The 17,851-nt window shown below is 37.1% G+C and overlaps 1 protein-coding gene and 2 non-coding genes across 3 annotated transcripts in view; all 3 read right to left on the bottom strand.

Annotated features, from left to right (window-relative positions):
* LOC126754187 (protein Skeletor, isoforms B/C) overlaps nt 1-17,851 on the bottom strand; it is a 90,374-nt gene that overhangs the window by 36,457 nt on the left and 36,066 nt on the right. The window contains exons 2-3 of the mRNA XM_050466153.1: nt 3,115-3,191; nt 955-1,106 (exon numbers count right to left, since the gene is read on the bottom strand). Of these exons, the coding sequence (XP_050322110.1) occupies nt 955-1,106; nt 3,115-3,191 (229 nt within the window). The remainder of the gene's footprint in view (nt 1-954; nt 1,107-3,114; nt 3,192-17,851) is intronic.
* LOC126751839 (U1 spliceosomal RNA) lies at nt 2,492-2,656 on the bottom strand. Its single transcript, XR_007665937.1, has one exon. It is a non-coding gene; the product is annotated as a U1 spliceosomal RNA (small nuclear RNA).
* Nucleotides 16,205-16,369, bottom strand: LOC126751827 (U1 spliceosomal RNA). Its single transcript, XR_007665934.1, has one exon. It is a non-coding gene; the product is annotated as a U1 spliceosomal RNA (small nuclear RNA).

The raw sequence follows: 17,851 nt of genomic DNA, 5'->3' as shown, positions 1-17,851 counted from the left end.
AAGCACTAACGACTGGCGCGCTATCGCTGACTTAGTATGCATTTGTGGACTAAGTCCTCTCCCGACGAACAAAGACCACATTCTGCAGGTCACTCATCATACTCGTCCTGCTAAACGGTGCAGAGGCATGGACGATGACAACATCTGATGAGCCAGCGTTACAGGTTCGAGGGAAAGTTTCTGCCTTAGATTTATGGTTCTTTGATTATCGGCAGAGGCGAATATCGCAGTCGATGGAACAATGATCTGTACGAGATATACAACAACATTGCCGTAGTTCAGTGAATTAAGAAACAACGGCTACGCTGACTAAGTCATGTCGTCCCAATGAATGTAAACACTCCAGCTCTGAGAGTATTCGACGCGGTAGCCGCGGAGGAAGCAGAGGAACTACCCCTGTATCCTAAGGCGGAGGACCTTCTACAATTAAAGAGTTCATACCTGGAGAGACTTTTTTATTGGTGCCCAGGAACCTAATTTTCAGAGTACCCAGCGACAAAAAAATCTCTAATTCATATGCATATTATAAATATTATTATATTCTTGTATAAAGAAACAGTACAATTAAAACTCTTAACTAATTCCTCGGGGTTCTATTTAGTACATAACTACACTAATCCGTGCTTACTTCTAGATATATTATTATGTATTTGTAGAACAAGCATGCAGCATCAGCACATTACAGTCAAACTAATGATTTAGTATTCTTAAATTACAGCATATTTCACTGTTAGTATATAAATATGGATACAAAAATATAATACATAAGTGTATATAAACCCAAAATATATAAATATACATCTAACCGCACTATATAAATATAACTATGCATATAGAACAGCTATCTACATATACATACATATATATGAACTACACAGAAGCTTCTGCTCAAATGTGCTGGCATATACTTCCCTTATGTATGTAATTCTAAATATTGCACAGTAGTGTACTTACATGCCAGCATACTCTTCTGGATATGGTATGATGTATCCTTCGGGACTTGGACGTGGAGTTTTACCAACCCAGAAGAATGCATCCGGTCCCGTGCCATCATATGCAAATGATTTGATGAACAGCGTAGATTCGTCGACGGCATAAATGGAGCCCTGCGAGAGATAATAAAGTGATATTACAGAGTTGTATTTATATATACTAGTGTACATATGTATATGCAAATACATACTAACATAGATGTAGAGTTTATTTGCTTAAAAATTTGTGATGAAGTCGATATGTGTTAAAATATACTGTGTAGAATAAACTCTCGATAGGATTTGTTGAAATGAAAAGTTTATTTTATACAAAAAATCAATGTTTGCTTTGGTGTGAAATATAGAAAATTAATGTTTACAAATACTAGATTATTTCTGATATACAAACTTCGAGAACCTAACCTATTTTGAATGCAGATAAGTTTATTGAATAAACTTTGTTAATTGAAAAGTAATCTGAAATCATTTCTCATCCCGAATTATTAACCAAACTACACTGTTTTACCTCTGAACGTATTCTGTTTGGAAGATTTAGCCCTGTGTAGAAGTTCACGCAGTGAGGAAAGTTCTTTGAGCGCCATTCTCTTGGGAGTGACCAGAAACGTTCATTTTACATATGACTCAAGCAGCTCACGACTTCCGGTCTGAGACCAAGTTTCCTCTGTAGCCAAAAAAAACATCCGTTTGAAGGCGGGCTAAAGTGAGAAAGCGAAATATCTCCTCCCCAGGGTTAAAAGCTTTGGGACCCGCCACATAAAAAACAACCCCAATGAAAAGAACAAAACAGCTTAAGATGAGTGACCCTCCTATTGATGACGACGACTGCAAACGTATTAAGGATTACGATTTAAGCGCATGCACGTGGAATGTCCGTTCCCTTAATTGGGAAGGTGTCCCTGCCCTGCTGGTTGATGTCCTCGTAAGAGTAAAGGCCGACATTACAGCCATTCAAGAAGTGCAATGGATGGGACAAGGACTGAGACGAGTAGGTCCTTGTAGCATTTACTACAGTGACCATATAAAGGAGCGCAAATTCGGTGTGGGATTCGTGGTGGGAGAGAGACTCCGTTGCGAAGTCCTAGCATCACCCCTGTTAGTGAACGTCTGGCCATAATCCGCATCAAAGCGAAGTTCTTCAACATATCGCTGATTTGTGCCCACGCCCCGACGGAAGAGAAGGACGATATGACCAAAAATATCTTCTATGAGATATAAAATTACAATTAACACAAAAATTATTAAACGTAGATTAAAAGCACAATTATTTAGTGCCTTAGTAGCATAGTTTGAATCATTTAACGGATAAGTCCCAGCTTTATAACCAACAATAAATGGTTATCTCGACAGAACTGCTCAAACTATGCCATTTTCAACGTACTCATTGAGAGTGCGCTAAATCGGAACGATCTGCAAAATGTCCTCAGCTGATCTAGCTGTACACAACCAAGACCAATTCTTCGCCTCTACCTTTATAATATTCTCTGAATGTATTCAAAAATGTCGGGACGGCGCGTACGCCATTCCCGGCTACCAAAAATTACACGCACGAGTTATTCACATTAGGAATAATCGCAAAGGTCAACCCAATCGAAGTGCAATGATCAGGTCTCGCTTCGGAGGAACCGCCTTCATGATCACGGATAACCTCTACGCCAGGTAAGTATGCTTTTCTCCGCTCAAACGAAAGTATTTCACTAGAATGCTGTAGAAACTGGTTGAGAATTCAAGTAAGAAGGATATAAATGAGTTTAATGCTCAATGAAAAAGGATATTTGTACGATTGCAAGTAGAATACAGAAAACAAATGTATGTCATGTAGGACCATCCCTTACGTATAGGGGTAGATGCAAAATGTAAACGTCAATGTTTTTGTTGTGGAGAATACAAATCGTTTTATAAATACTAAAATTGAAATATTGATCCAGTATACAACATTTAAAAATATTTTTGCGGAAACCTAAAAACTCTGCTGAAGAGTGATTTCGAAGACGATTATATAAATATATATTTAAGTTATCTCAATCGCGCTCCAATTCTTTACTGAAGAAACGGTAATCATCAGAATTCTACCATATATTACCCACCATTTAAACTAAATAATAAAATATAAGTGCGAACTCACCTTTATGCCGTGCGCAAAATTTGTGAATTCTCCGATGTAGCGACCGTAGTAGGGCTCTGGTGGTGCGCGCCCTGAAGCTGTAATGAAAGAAATATTTTGTTTTAATAAAAAATGAACGATTTGAAGAGCATTAACTCTTCGCCATCTCTTTAAGTAGCGCATAATTCCCATTCACACAGCGCAATATACTTAGCATGTACTTGGTGAGTGAATTTGTATGGTAATGTCTTATTTTCTAAGTAACTGTGAAGACAGCTTGAGCACAATGCAGGCATTTTGTGATTAAAAGTGAAACGAAGGTAAGTAAGAAAGTTGTGAGAACAACAAACATAATAAATAAACATCAGCTGTATTGAAAAAGCTTTGCAATAACAGAACAACAACAATAAGAAGTTAAAACAAAATAAAATTAAATCTTGTGCAGCCACCGTACAAACTAATCTCACAAAGTTTCGCTATAAACTTTTCCTATTTTCTTTGTTTTACATACTTTGGGAATTAAATTCGCCTTTTGTCTCAGCAAAATCAACTAACATATGCATTTGAATTCTATGGAAGGCTCATTAAATGCACAGTGTGGTATTTTGTGCAGTTTCGAGAGATAAAAAAAATATTAGGCAAGGAGCGTCCTAAGAATTTAACACAAAATTTTTAAATATCAATAAAAATTTACGCAAGAAAGATTCTTCTAAATTCAAATAAATTACTTTCCGCATATATACTTATATGGTACATAGCTGCAAGTCTGCTTAAAAATCTTTATTTCTAAATTTCCACAAATTTCCTAAGAATATACTGATAAATTATTTGAAGAAAACTCTTCTAACGAACATTGCTAAAGTGACGTCACTCTATACATCTTCTCCAAAAATATATTTAATGACTCTATGCTCTATAAGAACAGTATAGTTCAAGATGATGTGATGTGTTTCGCGCGCTTCGCTCAACTTCATTATAGGATAATATTCGACAGAATAGACCATGTTCAGCATGCGGTGAAGACCATAAATCGCTGTGGAGAGTCGGACCGGCGCCGTTCGCAGCAACTCGGAATGACGTATGGTACGACTAGGCGCATTTTACGCCGAGATCTTAAATTGATAGCGCACAAAATACGGCTCTTGCAGAAATTGATATCACTCGACCTTCCCAAGTGATCAGCTTCGATATATGAGTTCTTGAGAAGTTCGAAAAGGTCTGACATTTTCGAGCGAAATTTGGTTCAGCGATGAGGCCCATTTTTGGCTCAATGACTATGCAAATAAGCAAAATTGCTGCGTTTGGGACGACGACCAACCTGAAGAGATTCAAGAGTGGTCGATTCGTTGGAATCGTCGATCCATCGGTTAGAGCTTAACCATCAATGGCGAGCATTATCGCGCCATGATAAGCGACAATTTGATGCCTGAAATTGAAGCTCGTGATCTCAGCGACATTTGGTTTCAACAAGACGGCACCATTTCCCACATATCGCAGCAATCAATGGATGTATTGAGAGAACACTTCGGTGAGCAGATAATTTCATGTTTTGAGCCGATCGATAGTACGAGTACAGATATGTAAAGTATAAAGCTTATGCGCACAATTCCGCTTCGATTAAGGCCTTGGAGCAAAACATCACTTGTGTCACGCCAGCTACCAGTCGAAATGCTCGAACGAGTCTCGAAAATTGGACTCAGTGGATGGACCGTCTGAGACGTAGCCGTGGCTAACTTTTAAAAGAGATAATCTCCAAAAATAAATTCCTAAGAATGTTCTTTTGAATGATAATAAACATTCCCCATTTAATTTGAAGTTTTTGTGTCTTTTTCTTTAAAAAGGTAGGAAATCTCGAAATGGATTACCCTTTTCATACATATACATATGTGCAACTGATCGGCATTACAAGCTGAGTCGATATACCCAAGACCGTCTGTCTATCCGTCAACTAGTCACCCAGTTTTAAAGATATCGATCTGAAATCTTGCACACGTCCGTTTCTTACCAAGAAGCTTTTCATTTGTGGTAACCGGAAATATCAGAACACTATAGCAGATAGCTGCCATACAAACTGATCGGGCAAAATGAAGTTATTTGACAAGACTATTGTCCAAGGCAGCGGTATTCATCTCGAAAACTCGAATCATTGCTTGTTTGGCATCTTTTGGATATGTAAAGGATATTGTAGCTTCGGGGTAACCGATGCTAAAGTTTTTACTTGTTTGATTTCACCTTAATTTCAAAATCTTCTCAGTGTTACCGTTATTTCCTTCATATTGTATACACATATTCACTGCCACAGAAATCTTTCATATAAAAGCATAATTAATGAAAAAACTGTTTAAAGTAATTGCCACACTGTGCACTGACGCACCTGTTAGACACGCAGGCACCTCCACATATGAGCATGTGCACATTTTCAATGGGTAAATGCAAAATCCCAACACAATAGCTTGTGATAATTCCATTCATTTGCGTTTGGCTGCGCCGTTTGCCTTCAACTGCAATTTTAACGCTCTTTTAATGAAGTGAAATTTTCTTAGAAAAAAATGTGTGTAAAAGTTTTATTTCTCAGAATATATTGCAAACATTTCGTTAATTGACAACATGTGAGCACTCGTGCTCGTTTGTAACAGTTTCCATGAGAATTAACGTGAGCAATTCACATAACTTGCAAACCATACTTATATAAGCTATAATATGCCATAATTTATTATGCATCTATCTTAAATGCATAATTAGTTTCAAATTATATGAATATGATTATACATATATACATACACATATATGTATGTATATAAGCAGTTAAGTTTTCGTATGTAGATAAGTGGCGACTTGCAGAAAAAATACTCGAAAAAAAATTATTTGAAATAAAACAGGGTGCGACGTGTTTTATATTGATATCCAAATTAAAAAAAATTAACTGTTTTTTAGCTACTTTTCTTTATTTCCCTTTTCCTGAGTAAAAATGCAATAAAATGGCACCAAATTGAACTTTTTTCCGTCACTTTTTCGAGCTTCTCCGGCGATAAGCTGGCACTAGTGCTTACCTTAAGGAGTTAGGGGTAGTCAGAAGCACGAAAAAATTAGAATTTTCAATATTTTTGTTTTGCTATTAAATCGTGTTATTTTACAAAAGTAGTAATATGGCATTATTATAGAATGTGTTGACTTGAAGTCACGAAAATTAAAAAAAAAAAAAATTTAATTTCCAAAGTTATAGTTGTTTGTGTTGACCCAGTTCCAAAAAAAGGTACTTGCGGTGACAACCATAAGTCCTTGGAGATTCATCTAAAATCAATCGGACAAAAAAATTAGTCTTGTAAATAGATAATCCTGGGCCTGATCTAAGGATTTTTTTTTCAAAAATTAACAAAATGGCGGCATCAGGAAATTTTTGTCTAAATTTTTGGGAAAAAATCAACAGCTAATTGGTCTTAAAAATCGAAATTTTTGAAAAAAAAATCCTTCGATCAGACCCGAGTTTATTATGTATTCTAAAAGCTGTATAAATTTCATTAAAATCTACTGAGCGGTTTTCGAGTTACAGTTGTCACCAGTTCAAAAAACATAGTTTTGAGAAAAACGCGTTTAAAGTTTCACACTAGCGCTTTGAAGTGCCCGAGTTCTCTTTGTTATTTGTCGAATAACTCAAAAACTAATTATCGGATCAACGTGAAATTTTCAAAGAATATTTTTAAGATATTGCACTTAACGAAAATGAAAAAAAAAGTTAATTTTTTGAAAATTCTGACTATCCCTAAATCCCTTAAAGAATTATATCCACTTGCAATAGAAAACGTATTTTTTACGACGAAATTACAGCTCCTCAAAAATAAGTAGATTTTCGTGAAAAAAATTACAGTGTGATTTCAAAAAACGAAATTATCAAAATGTTAGTCCTTCTATCATTACGTAACAAATATATCCAAAGAGGTGATGTGAAAATTTGAAGTCGATCGGTTCAGCCGTTTCGGAGAAATTATCCGGCTCTGCGATTACACTAAGTTGAAAAATTATTTAAAATAACCTCCTATTGGACAAATAACATTTAAATTTTCGAAGAATATTCTCAAATATGTGTACATTGAAAATAGCTGCATAGTTGGTAATGCATTCATGAAGAAAAAGAATAGAAATTTTGTTCAGCTTAATCATCGGTCCATAGTTCTTCAAAAATGATGACGGTGAGGACGTATAATGGCAACCGTTATCGCGCCATGATAATCGACTATTTGATGAGTGAAATTGATGCTCGTGATCTCGGCGATATTTGGTCTTAACAAGACGACGCCACTTCCCACACATCGCATCAGTCAATGCATTTATTGAGAGCAGACTTCGGTGAACAGACAAATTTCAAGTTTTGGGCCGGTCGATTGGCCACCAAGATTGTGTGATATCACACCTTTTAGACTTTTCCGGTGGGGATATGTAAAGTCTAAATTTTTTCCGGACAAACCTACTTCGATTCAGACCTTGGAGCGAAACCTCACGCATGTCATTCGCCAGATACCAGTGGAAATGCTCGAATGAGTCGTCGAAAATTCGACTCAACGGATGAACCATCAGAGACGTAGCAGCGGCCAACATTTGAGAGAGATAATCTTCAAAAAATAAATGCCAGAGAATGTGCCTTCGAATGATAATAAACATTCCCCATTAAATTTAAAGTTTCTGTGTTTTTCTATCAAAAAAAGTAGAGAATCTCGAAATGAATCTCCTTTTGTTATGAATTGTGGTAAAAAAACATGCCTAACTAAATTTGGAGGGCTGATAAATCTCAACATTATTCAATGTTCAGTTACCAAATTAAAAAATAATGCACCGTGTACACTAGGGTGCTTCAAAAAAATGTTTGAATTTTTTTTTTCAACTCTTACCACCTCAAATGTTAGTGATTGACAAACGAAAAATCCTCCCTCAAGCCAGGCGCTGTAGCTTAACTCTAAGGCGTGGCTATTTTTTTTTTTAGGTTCCCATACATTTTACATTGGAATTTTCGTTTTATTATTCAAACTAAAATTTCACTAACTAATTTTCGTTTCTCAAAAATAACTATCACATATTCAGAAAGTTCACTTTTCAAGTTTTAGAAATTTCTACGACAAAGTTTGATTATCTCAATTAGGCGATTAAACATAGTGATTTGAAATTTGGAATGGTTTCAATAAAAATAAAAAAAGTTTCTGAGATTAATAATTTTTTGCGGGAATTTCCAAGGTTTGAAAACTGAACGTTCTGAATATGTGATGGTTATTTTTGAGAAACGAAAATTAGTTGGTGAGGAGGTAAGAGTTGAAAAAAAATTCAAAATTTTTTTTTGCAGCATCCTAGTGTGCACACATTTAATCACATGTGAAATTGCTACAAAAAACTACGAGATTCAATAAGTAATTAAAGTTGAGACAAAAAAAATAAAATTTGTGTGCTTGAATAATTATAAATTAGAAAAAAAAGTATATTTTAATCATCAAATTATTTCGTAACCAAACATACACACATATATCATAAAAGATTGTTTATTAGCAAATAATTCAAAATAATTTTTCTGAGAATTTCTCATTAGACCCGCTGACAAAAGTGCGAGGCAAAACTTAAATTTTTTACTCGAAAAAAAACGAATTGAATTTTAATGCTTTCTTGGCAGCAACGTGACTTGCAAAATTAAAACAAATACAATTCATGTTCGTGTGTTAATATTTATGGCAAATCAATCTTCAATGTCATATTTCTACTTTTCTATTTCTCTTCGCACCTAAGCCGCAAATAAAAGCGTGATCATTAACGTCAATTGCCGACTATTTGACAGGCAACATGATTCTCCTAAAAAATTCCATCAAATAATAATTTTAAGTTGACTAAAAACTTCAATTACGCACCAAATAAAGTTTGGCATATATTGATTAAGGCCAGTTCACATTTAAAGCCTTTGAAGCGGGTTGAGGTGCCGCTTTCGAAGTAGAAGGTGAGACTATTATGGCAAGACACTTGAAGCCAATATAATAACACTTGACTTTGTATATATTTGTATATATGAAATAAGTGTCCTGCCATAATAAGTCTCCCCTTCTACTTTGAAAGTGTGAAATCACTTACATCGCATTCTAATAACAAATCATTATCTAACATAATAACCGTATATGAATTTCAAAAAGTTTCGACTTAAAATCAATGTGGTTAATATTTCTTGATTCTTCCTCTTTACTGGCGGAGATACCACTTACGCGATTATAGCCGAGTTAACAACAGTGCGCCAGTCGTTTCTCCATATGATCTCTCTAAAGGAATGGAGGTCTACCTCTTCATCTGCTTCCACCGGCGGCTCGAAAACCTTCAAGGCTGGAGAGTTTTCTTCCTTCCGGACAACATGACCGTATTTCTCGTACAGCTCATCGATTCTTCGACTGCGGTACTCGCCGTTGCCAATGCGCTAAGGACCATAAATCTTCCGCAAAACTTTTCTCTCGAAAACTCCTAAGGCCGACTCATCTGATGATGTCCTTGTACATACGTCCGCACCACAGGATGGGAATGACAACGGACTTGTAGAGTTTGTTCTTTGTTCGTCGGGAGAGAATTTAACTTTTCAATTGCCTACTCGGTCCAAAGTAAGCACCTGTTGGGGGTAGTGATTCTGCGTTGGACTTTAAGGCTAATATTGGTGATGGTGTTGATACTGGTTCCAAGATAGACGAAATTATCTACGACTTTAAAGTTATGACTGTCAATAGTGACGTGCGAGCGAAGTCATGCGTGCGACGACAGGAGATATTTCACCTTGTTCCAGTTCACAACCAGACCCTTACGATTCGCTTCCTTATTTAATCTGGAGAAAACCGGACTAATAGCGCGGTTGTTTGGGTATAATATTATGCTTCTGGGTAAACAGTTACTGTTTAGGAATACATTGAATTCCTACTCTTGTGGTGAGATAAAAAATTTTCCATTTCCATTTTTGACACAATTCAAGGGACTGTCAGAAATCTGCCTTTATTCAGTTATATACCTTCAATATTCTTAGCGGGCACCAATACCAAAAGTCCTCTGAAGTCCTGTCACGACGAACAAAAACTAAACTCTATAAGTCGCTAATTATTCGCGTCCTGTTATATTGGTGCAGAGGACGATGCCAACATCTGATGAGTCGACGTTACGAGTTTTCGAGTGAAAGATTCTGCGGAAGAAGTATGGTCCTTTGCGCATCGGCAACGGCGAATACCTCAGTCAATGGAACGATGAGCTGTACAAGTTATACGACGACATTGACATAGTTCAGCGAATTAAGAATAGCAGCCACGGTGGCTAGGACCTGCAGGATTATTTTGGGGGGTTTACTCTGTTCATTCATTGATGGTCATGAAATTATTCCAAACTTATCACATTCGAGTCGTCCATCTAGCTTTCCTAATGACGATCAGGGAATCTCAACATGCTTTGGTGATCGACTCAACATATTTCGGTTAATATTTTGGGTTTAAAGAGTGTCAACGCCAAACTCTGCAAGACTGCAATATTTTGAAAAAATAAGTTAAGTTTGCAAATGCCTTACTTGATGCTGGCTGAGAACCCTATATTCTTCAAACGCATCAGTACTTAGAAAGCGAAATGAGTTTATGAATATGACGTCGAAATGTAAACAATCTAGGGAAAGGCGCTCCAAAACAAAAGAGCCGAGACACAAAACAACAAAAACAAGTAAGGAAGGGCTAAGTTCGGGTGTCACCAAACATTTTATACTCTCGCATGATAAAGTGATAATCGAGATTTCATTATCCGTCATTTACATATTTTTCAAATACCGTATTTGCGTAAAGTTTTATTCCGCTATCATCATTGGTTCCTAATGTACTATATATTATACAGAGAAGGCATCAGATGGAATTCAAAACAGCGTTATATTGGTAGAAGGCGTGGTTGTGAACCGATTTCATCAGGGTGTTAAGAAAATATTATATACCGAATTTCATTGAAATCGGTCTAGTAGTTCCTGAGATATGGTTTTTGGTCCATAAGTGGGCGACGCCATGCCCATTTTCAATTTTAAAAACAGCCTGGGTGCAGCTTCTTCTGCAATTACTTCCGTAAAATTTAGTGTTTCTGACGTTTTTTGTTAGTCGGTTAACGCACTTTTAGTGATTTTCAACATAACCTTTGTATGGAAGGTGGGCGTGGTTATTATCCGATTTCTTCCATTTTTGAACTGTATATGGAAATGCCTGAAGAAAACGATTCTATAGAGTTTGGTTGACATAGCTATAGTAGTTTCCGAGATATGTACAAAAAACTTAGTAGGGGCGGGGCCACGCCCACTTTTCCAAAAAAATTACGTCCCCTCCCTAATGCGATCCTTTGTGCCAAATTTCACTTTATAGGTTTTCGGTTTCCGCCATATTGTGGGCGTGGCAGTAAGCCGATTTTGCCCATCTTCGAACTTAACTTTCTTATGGAGCCAAGAAATACGTATACCAAGTTTCATCATGATATCTCAATTTTTACTCAAGTTACAGCTTGCACGGACGGACGGACAGACAGACATCCGGATTTCAACTCTACTCGTCACCCTGATCACTTTGGTATATATAACCCTATATCTGACTCTTTTAGTTTTAGGACTTACAAACAACCGTTATGTGAACAAAACTATAATACTCTCCTTAGCAACTTTATTGCGAGAGTATAAAAAAACTGAAGGCCATCCCAGCCGAGGCTTATGACAAACGCTGAGAAAATTGGATTAAGCGTTGTGACAGCTTGTTTTAGCTCAAAAGGAGTCTAGTTTGTTTACCATAATATAGATTTGTAATAAAATGCATAAAAATTTAATTTTTTTTGTCAGTACGGGTTAAATTTGCTTGGATGGTATAAAACAGGTGGAGAAGCAAGGAACAGTTATTACAGTGTTAATAAGAACGAGATTTTATTATAGCTAGAGTTAAAGTTTAAGGGACTAATCTCGCTTTAAATATCTGAAAAATAAGTTGTAGGGAAGCTTAAAGCTTTCGGAAGATTGTCAGAACATTGAAAACCCAAGGCACAGAAAATATTTAAAAACAGCAGGCATTCATTGAAAAGACTGCTAAGCGACATGTGGCTGAAGTTCTATACGTAAAAGCTTCAAACAACGGTTTATATATATGTGTAATAAATATTTATATACATATGTATGTATATATGTTCGTTTATGTTCGCATTTATGCACGTGAGTGTGTTCGTGCATTTGAAATGGGCATCAAGAACTACTTTAAAGTAAAGTAAAATAACAACCGTAACAAAATATGAATACAATAAGAGCAGCTTTTAAGAATTGCAAATGTTTCGCATTATTTGTACGAGCATGTTTCGATTCGATACGACTCAAGCATTGCCCACCCACACACATATACACACACACACAATTACATATATAGCCACATGCATACGTGCGAATTTGCTTTCGTGTATACATACATACATATGTAGTTGTGCGCCACTGTCGCTGGTAATGGTAATGGTAATGATGGTATACCGTTATACGGTTAGCGAAACTTGACGATACCGGCCGAAGTGGCATGAGGCACAACACCGTCAACAGGCGCTGCCAAAGTGCTGATGCTGCACACAATGCCGACGTTGAGGTATTCCCCAAATAATGTCTCAATCGCCGTGAAGCCGAGAAGCTTTCACATAACGGTTGTTGTGGTGAGTGCGCTGTTGCTTTTACCGGTGTCTAGCAAGCCTACGATTTCGCAAAAAACACACGCACACACACACACATCTATTAAAAGCAAAAATAATAATAAAGTATATAGAGATGTTAATGTGTGTGTGTGTGTGTGTATTTTGCACTGCCTCCATGGACGACGATAGCTATAATATGCATTAAATCTACTAATGCGTACATTAATCTCACTGTGTCGCAGCCTCAATTGAGTTGATTCAGTTTGGTTCGTCGTTCGGTTGACGCTTTCCTTCTTTCATTTCACTTCACCACATTCACTGCATGCAACGCACTCTCTGCTCCCCCTACTCCAAGCCCATACTCGCGCTCAACCACTTCGAGGCCTGTTTCGATTTGTGCGGACGGACACGCATATGATGGCAACACACGTGTCTGTACGTGCCGTTCGTGCTCGAGGATATTTATCCAGCGCAACATGAGCACAAACAAGTGTGCGCGTTATTAAGAGTAGCAAAAGCTATAATAACAACAGCAATAGCAGTGAAGCAATGTGGGGGGGGGGCATAAAAAGCAATAGTAATAAAGCGTACAACCATAACAACAAGCGTAGTGATGACAATGATGAGAACGAGCATTGAAGATTTAAAGACACTGTATATATAAACACATACATACAAACATACAAACATACGTACATAAAAAATACTTGTATATACATATAAATACATGACAACAATGATGTGAAAAGACACCGCCAACTTTGACGGGTGATCAATTTCGGTTTCCTTTTGGGGGTTGAGCTAGTGCTCCGAATGCATTGCTGTTAGCACTGGATTCTATTAGAGACCATGCATTTTAGTTTGTTTGTAAATTTTTTTGAGTTGTTCAATCGATAAAATAAGAGGTAAATGCTTCGTTTAATGGTTAAGTGGAACTTTCTTACTCTGAGGTATTTCCTAACTCTTCCATTAAATTTAAATTCTATCTTAAACACTGTGTAAAGCACATGAGAATAACTAAGTGCTAGATTTTCGCATTTTTAAAAGGTAGCACCGCTGCCGCAAATGGGACGCGTCCGTCTGCAAACGGCGGATACAGTGAAATATGTAGGACATGTCCTGGATAGGAAGCTTTCATTGAAGTCGCATATCGAAGAGAGAGCAAAAAAAAAGGCATCGATTGCCTTATACTGCTGTAAAGGAGTCATTGGCAAAAGGTGGGGTCTCTTATAGCATTGACAGGCGGCAGCGTTAAACCAGATTAATTGCATTTTTCGGGACTAATTCAGTAGTTACCACAGCTAACTCCGTTGCTGAATCCAAAAATAACTCTCAAAATTTTAGGGAGTTTGTGAGATTTTCGTTGGCAACATTGTTAAAAATGGCCAATTTTCATCTATTGTGAATAAAATACAAGCAACCCTGACAGCTGTTTATCAAATTCTCAATATAATATCAATAAAACTTCTATATTATGATGCAGTTTTAAAAATAATGTGTTGATATGCTTTTGTAATAAAAAATGGTTTGGTAAAAATTGGTCGGCTAACAACCGTAATGTTTATCTTCTATCAATTTTCATTGAAAATATTATAAAAAGGACAATGAGCTGTTTATGAGAGTTTCAAACTCGCATAGCTGCCGTATGTCACCTACAAATTTGGATCTGATTAAGTGCGCAGTTAATCCGGATTAACGCTGCCGTCTGTCAAGGCTATTACCGAAAGTGGTCCTCTAGCTCTACGACACCATAATCAAGTATGTTCTATGGAGTCTTTATGTGGCGGAGGGCTCTAGAAAAGACCAAACTTGCTAAGAAACTCGAGAGCGTTCAACCGGTGGCGCTCATCAGCATGTGTGGCGCACTAAGGTCCCACTCCAACCATGACAATTAACGCCATTTTGAACATGGTGAACCGTAGACATCGTCATCTATCAGACGCAGAGAATCTGTGTTCCCAAATGAACACATTGTGAACACTCGGAAATTCTCATACACTCTTTGACTTTATACCGGATCACTTGGGTCATGGAGTCGCCAAACCGAACCTTGGCGGCAATTGTCTTCTCTGCCCATATACCGGCGAGAGAGTTGTGGGTGGGAAGAAGCCGTTGAAGGATAGGAGCAGTGAGCTTTTTTGCGGATGGGATGGATAGTTAACCGTCAGAAGCTCTCTATAAACACCAGCCGCAGACTTCCTGACGATTACAGTGTTTTCCAAGGCGAGTCGAGTTTTACTGCTTCGGAGTGCAGCCTCCTTCAAAGAAGTGACCATTCACTCAGATAGCATTGCGGCGATACTAGCCTAAAACTCATTAAGAGTGCGTTCAGGGTTGGTGAAGAAGTGTTTAACCTTTTTATTAATAGCATCGAGTCCTTTCGTGTGTTTTGTGGGCGTTTTAACATGCCATTGCCTTATTGGCGTCCATGCTATAAGGATAGGAATCTTACCAGACTCCATCTACAGAAGCTATATGGCAGAAGACGAGGTGAAAACATGTCCCTTGTTTGGGAGGTCAAGGTTTAAACACTTGGGAGCGCAAACCATCAGACACCCCACAAAACTGGCGGGAATGGAAATTAAACGCCTGAGCAAATATGTATTGGCCACTAAGCGTTTTGCTAATTTATAAAGTTCGAACACAGGAGTTCTTCGTTTCGCAGGAATAACGTTTACAAATTTATTATTATCAAAATAACTTTTATTATCAAAATAATCATTGTCCCATTGCAACTTTTCGTGCGCGTTTGCCATTTTATAGTCTTAATCGTCCACCTGTGCTCGCTATTCGTCGAATTGTTAAACATTTCGTGCGTACATTTTCTTTCAAGTGTTGCTTGAGGCAGCAATTTGTCGATTCCAATGCGTTCTCAAGAATTGGGACTGTCTCAAACCACAAGCTGGCAGATTTTGAAAAAGGTTTTGGGCTTGCAACCGTATAAAATTGTTCTCACTCAAGAAGTGCAGCCTGGAATAGTATTTGGAGACATTCAGATTTCATTCGGAATAAGCCCGAAATTTTATGTAACATTAGAGGAAGTATTGCATCATTATTTAACTACGAAATCTACAGTTATCCAAGTGGATTGCATGAATTAACAAAAACCAAAACGAGATATTAATAATAGCAATCTGAAACTATAATATTGTTGCTTCGAATTACCTTCACGGTATTTGCTGGATTATCAGAACTTTTCCATGTCTATTGGAAAAGCTAAGGTCTACTTGGAAGTGAATAATCAATCGGTTAAAAGATTGATATTAAATCAGGTGTAAAATAGTCGAAGTTTGGATTTCGTTCCCTTTTATTTAGAGAAATTGGTTGTGATTGTTCTACAAAAGGATGAGGGTCTTTCTATTCCCATTCTAAGTAGAGTTAACATCGTCAAGATAAGACCGTCACTTTCGCTGGACTCAGTAACAAAGATTTACGGTATGTATTCAATTACGTCGGGACGGCGCGTACGCCATTCCCGGCTACCAAAAATTACACGCACGAGTTATTCACATTAGGAATAATCGCAAAGGTCAACCCAATCGAAGTGCAATGATCAGGTCTCGCTTCGGAGGAACCGCCTTCATGATCACGGATAACCTCTACGCCAGGTAAGTATGCTTTCTATCGCTCAAATCAAAGTTCTTAAGACGATCATCACACAAAGTGGTTGAGAATTCATGGCAAAAGGATACGCGCAAAGGAGAAAAGGCATTCAGATTAGAGAAATGAAGGCATGCAGGTATACCTGAATTGACAGGAGTGTAGTGACATATATGTATGTACATAGGTTTTCTAATTGCCGTAAGCATACTCATTTATACATAATTTATGTGGCGTGTACATATGTTTATAAATATTTTTTAATAAATTTATAAAATAAATTAATACATTTTAATAAATAATAGATTTAAAAAATTTATTTTATACATATTTATCCCTATGATTTTTTTCAGTTCTCAAAACACTTAACATAAGCACTTTTTGGATGGCCTTCAGCTTCTTCAGCGAATTTTGTCTTATATCATCGATCGACTGTAACGGGTTCCACAGAGCGACAATTTCAGTTTCAGGGAAAAAGAAAAAGTCACACGACTACTTGAGAGTGATGGCGAGCTCTCTTCTATCCTTCACTTTTTTAATATTTTCATCAGTTGAAGATGTCTCGTACGTCCATGACGAAGCATGTCTTCAGCGATCTCTCGGCCGTCTTTAAACTTCATACCACTCGTAGACTTGTGTTTTTAATAAATAACAATAAGAAAGTATAGTATTCTCGTATAAAATATTTAATTTCTTTAAAACATTTTTCGGTTGCAATTTTGGCAATAGAAGGTATGAAAGTTGCCGCAGCAATGAATGGGGTCCACTGACACTTGCTCTGGCGGTAATGCTCGCAGAGAGCACCCTATTAGTAGATACGCTGGGGTTAGCGCCTTGCCATCGTTGGGGTTCTGGCTCAACGGTGTTAGGTGGCGAGAATTGAGGATGGTGGAGGCTTGAGAGAGCAAACAAGTTGCCATCTCTCGCAGCAACGAATTGGGTCCGGGACAAAAATGAATCATATACATATAAAGAATTTTTTATCGAATTAAATAATTTCAGTCAATAATTTTTTTTTTTTTTTTAATTTTAAAAACTTTTTATCTTTGCTTTTTAGTTTTTATTTTTTTCCTGCTAATACCTCCCTGCCAGACAAAAAAAAACGATATACTTGCTTCTAAACAATGAATTTTCCTAAAACTGCACCAGCGCACAGCGCAGCCGTGTAACGGTATTAAATATCAAATGCATCAAACTTTCGTTTCCATCCATAGTCGCTATAACAGCGCAATTGATTTTTGTTTACATTCACGAAATAATTTGGATGCGGCTTTAGCTTACAAGCTTTTATTAAAAGTTAGAAATATCTCAAAAGCATACTTTTAGGCGTAACACGGTGCTAACAATCATACCGCTTCTATACTTCGCTTGCTGCATAAAATTTTGAAAATTCTCTTTAAAATCTGCAGTCTTTGTACTGGTTTCTTCTATCCCCTTCCACGATATTGCACTCCACTTTTTCTCTCGCATTCAATTAATCGCATTATCAGCTTATGAT

Source organism: Bactrocera neohumeralis, chromosome 2 (assembly GCF_024586455.1).
Source record: "Bactrocera neohumeralis isolate Rockhampton chromosome 2, APGP_CSIRO_Bneo_wtdbg2-racon-allhic-juicebox.fasta_v2, whole genome shotgun sequence".
Classification (NCBI taxonomy): domain Eukaryota; kingdom Metazoa; phylum Arthropoda; class Insecta; order Diptera; family Tephritidae; genus Bactrocera; species Bactrocera neohumeralis.
This window is presented reverse-complemented; position numbering and strand designations above follow the sequence as displayed.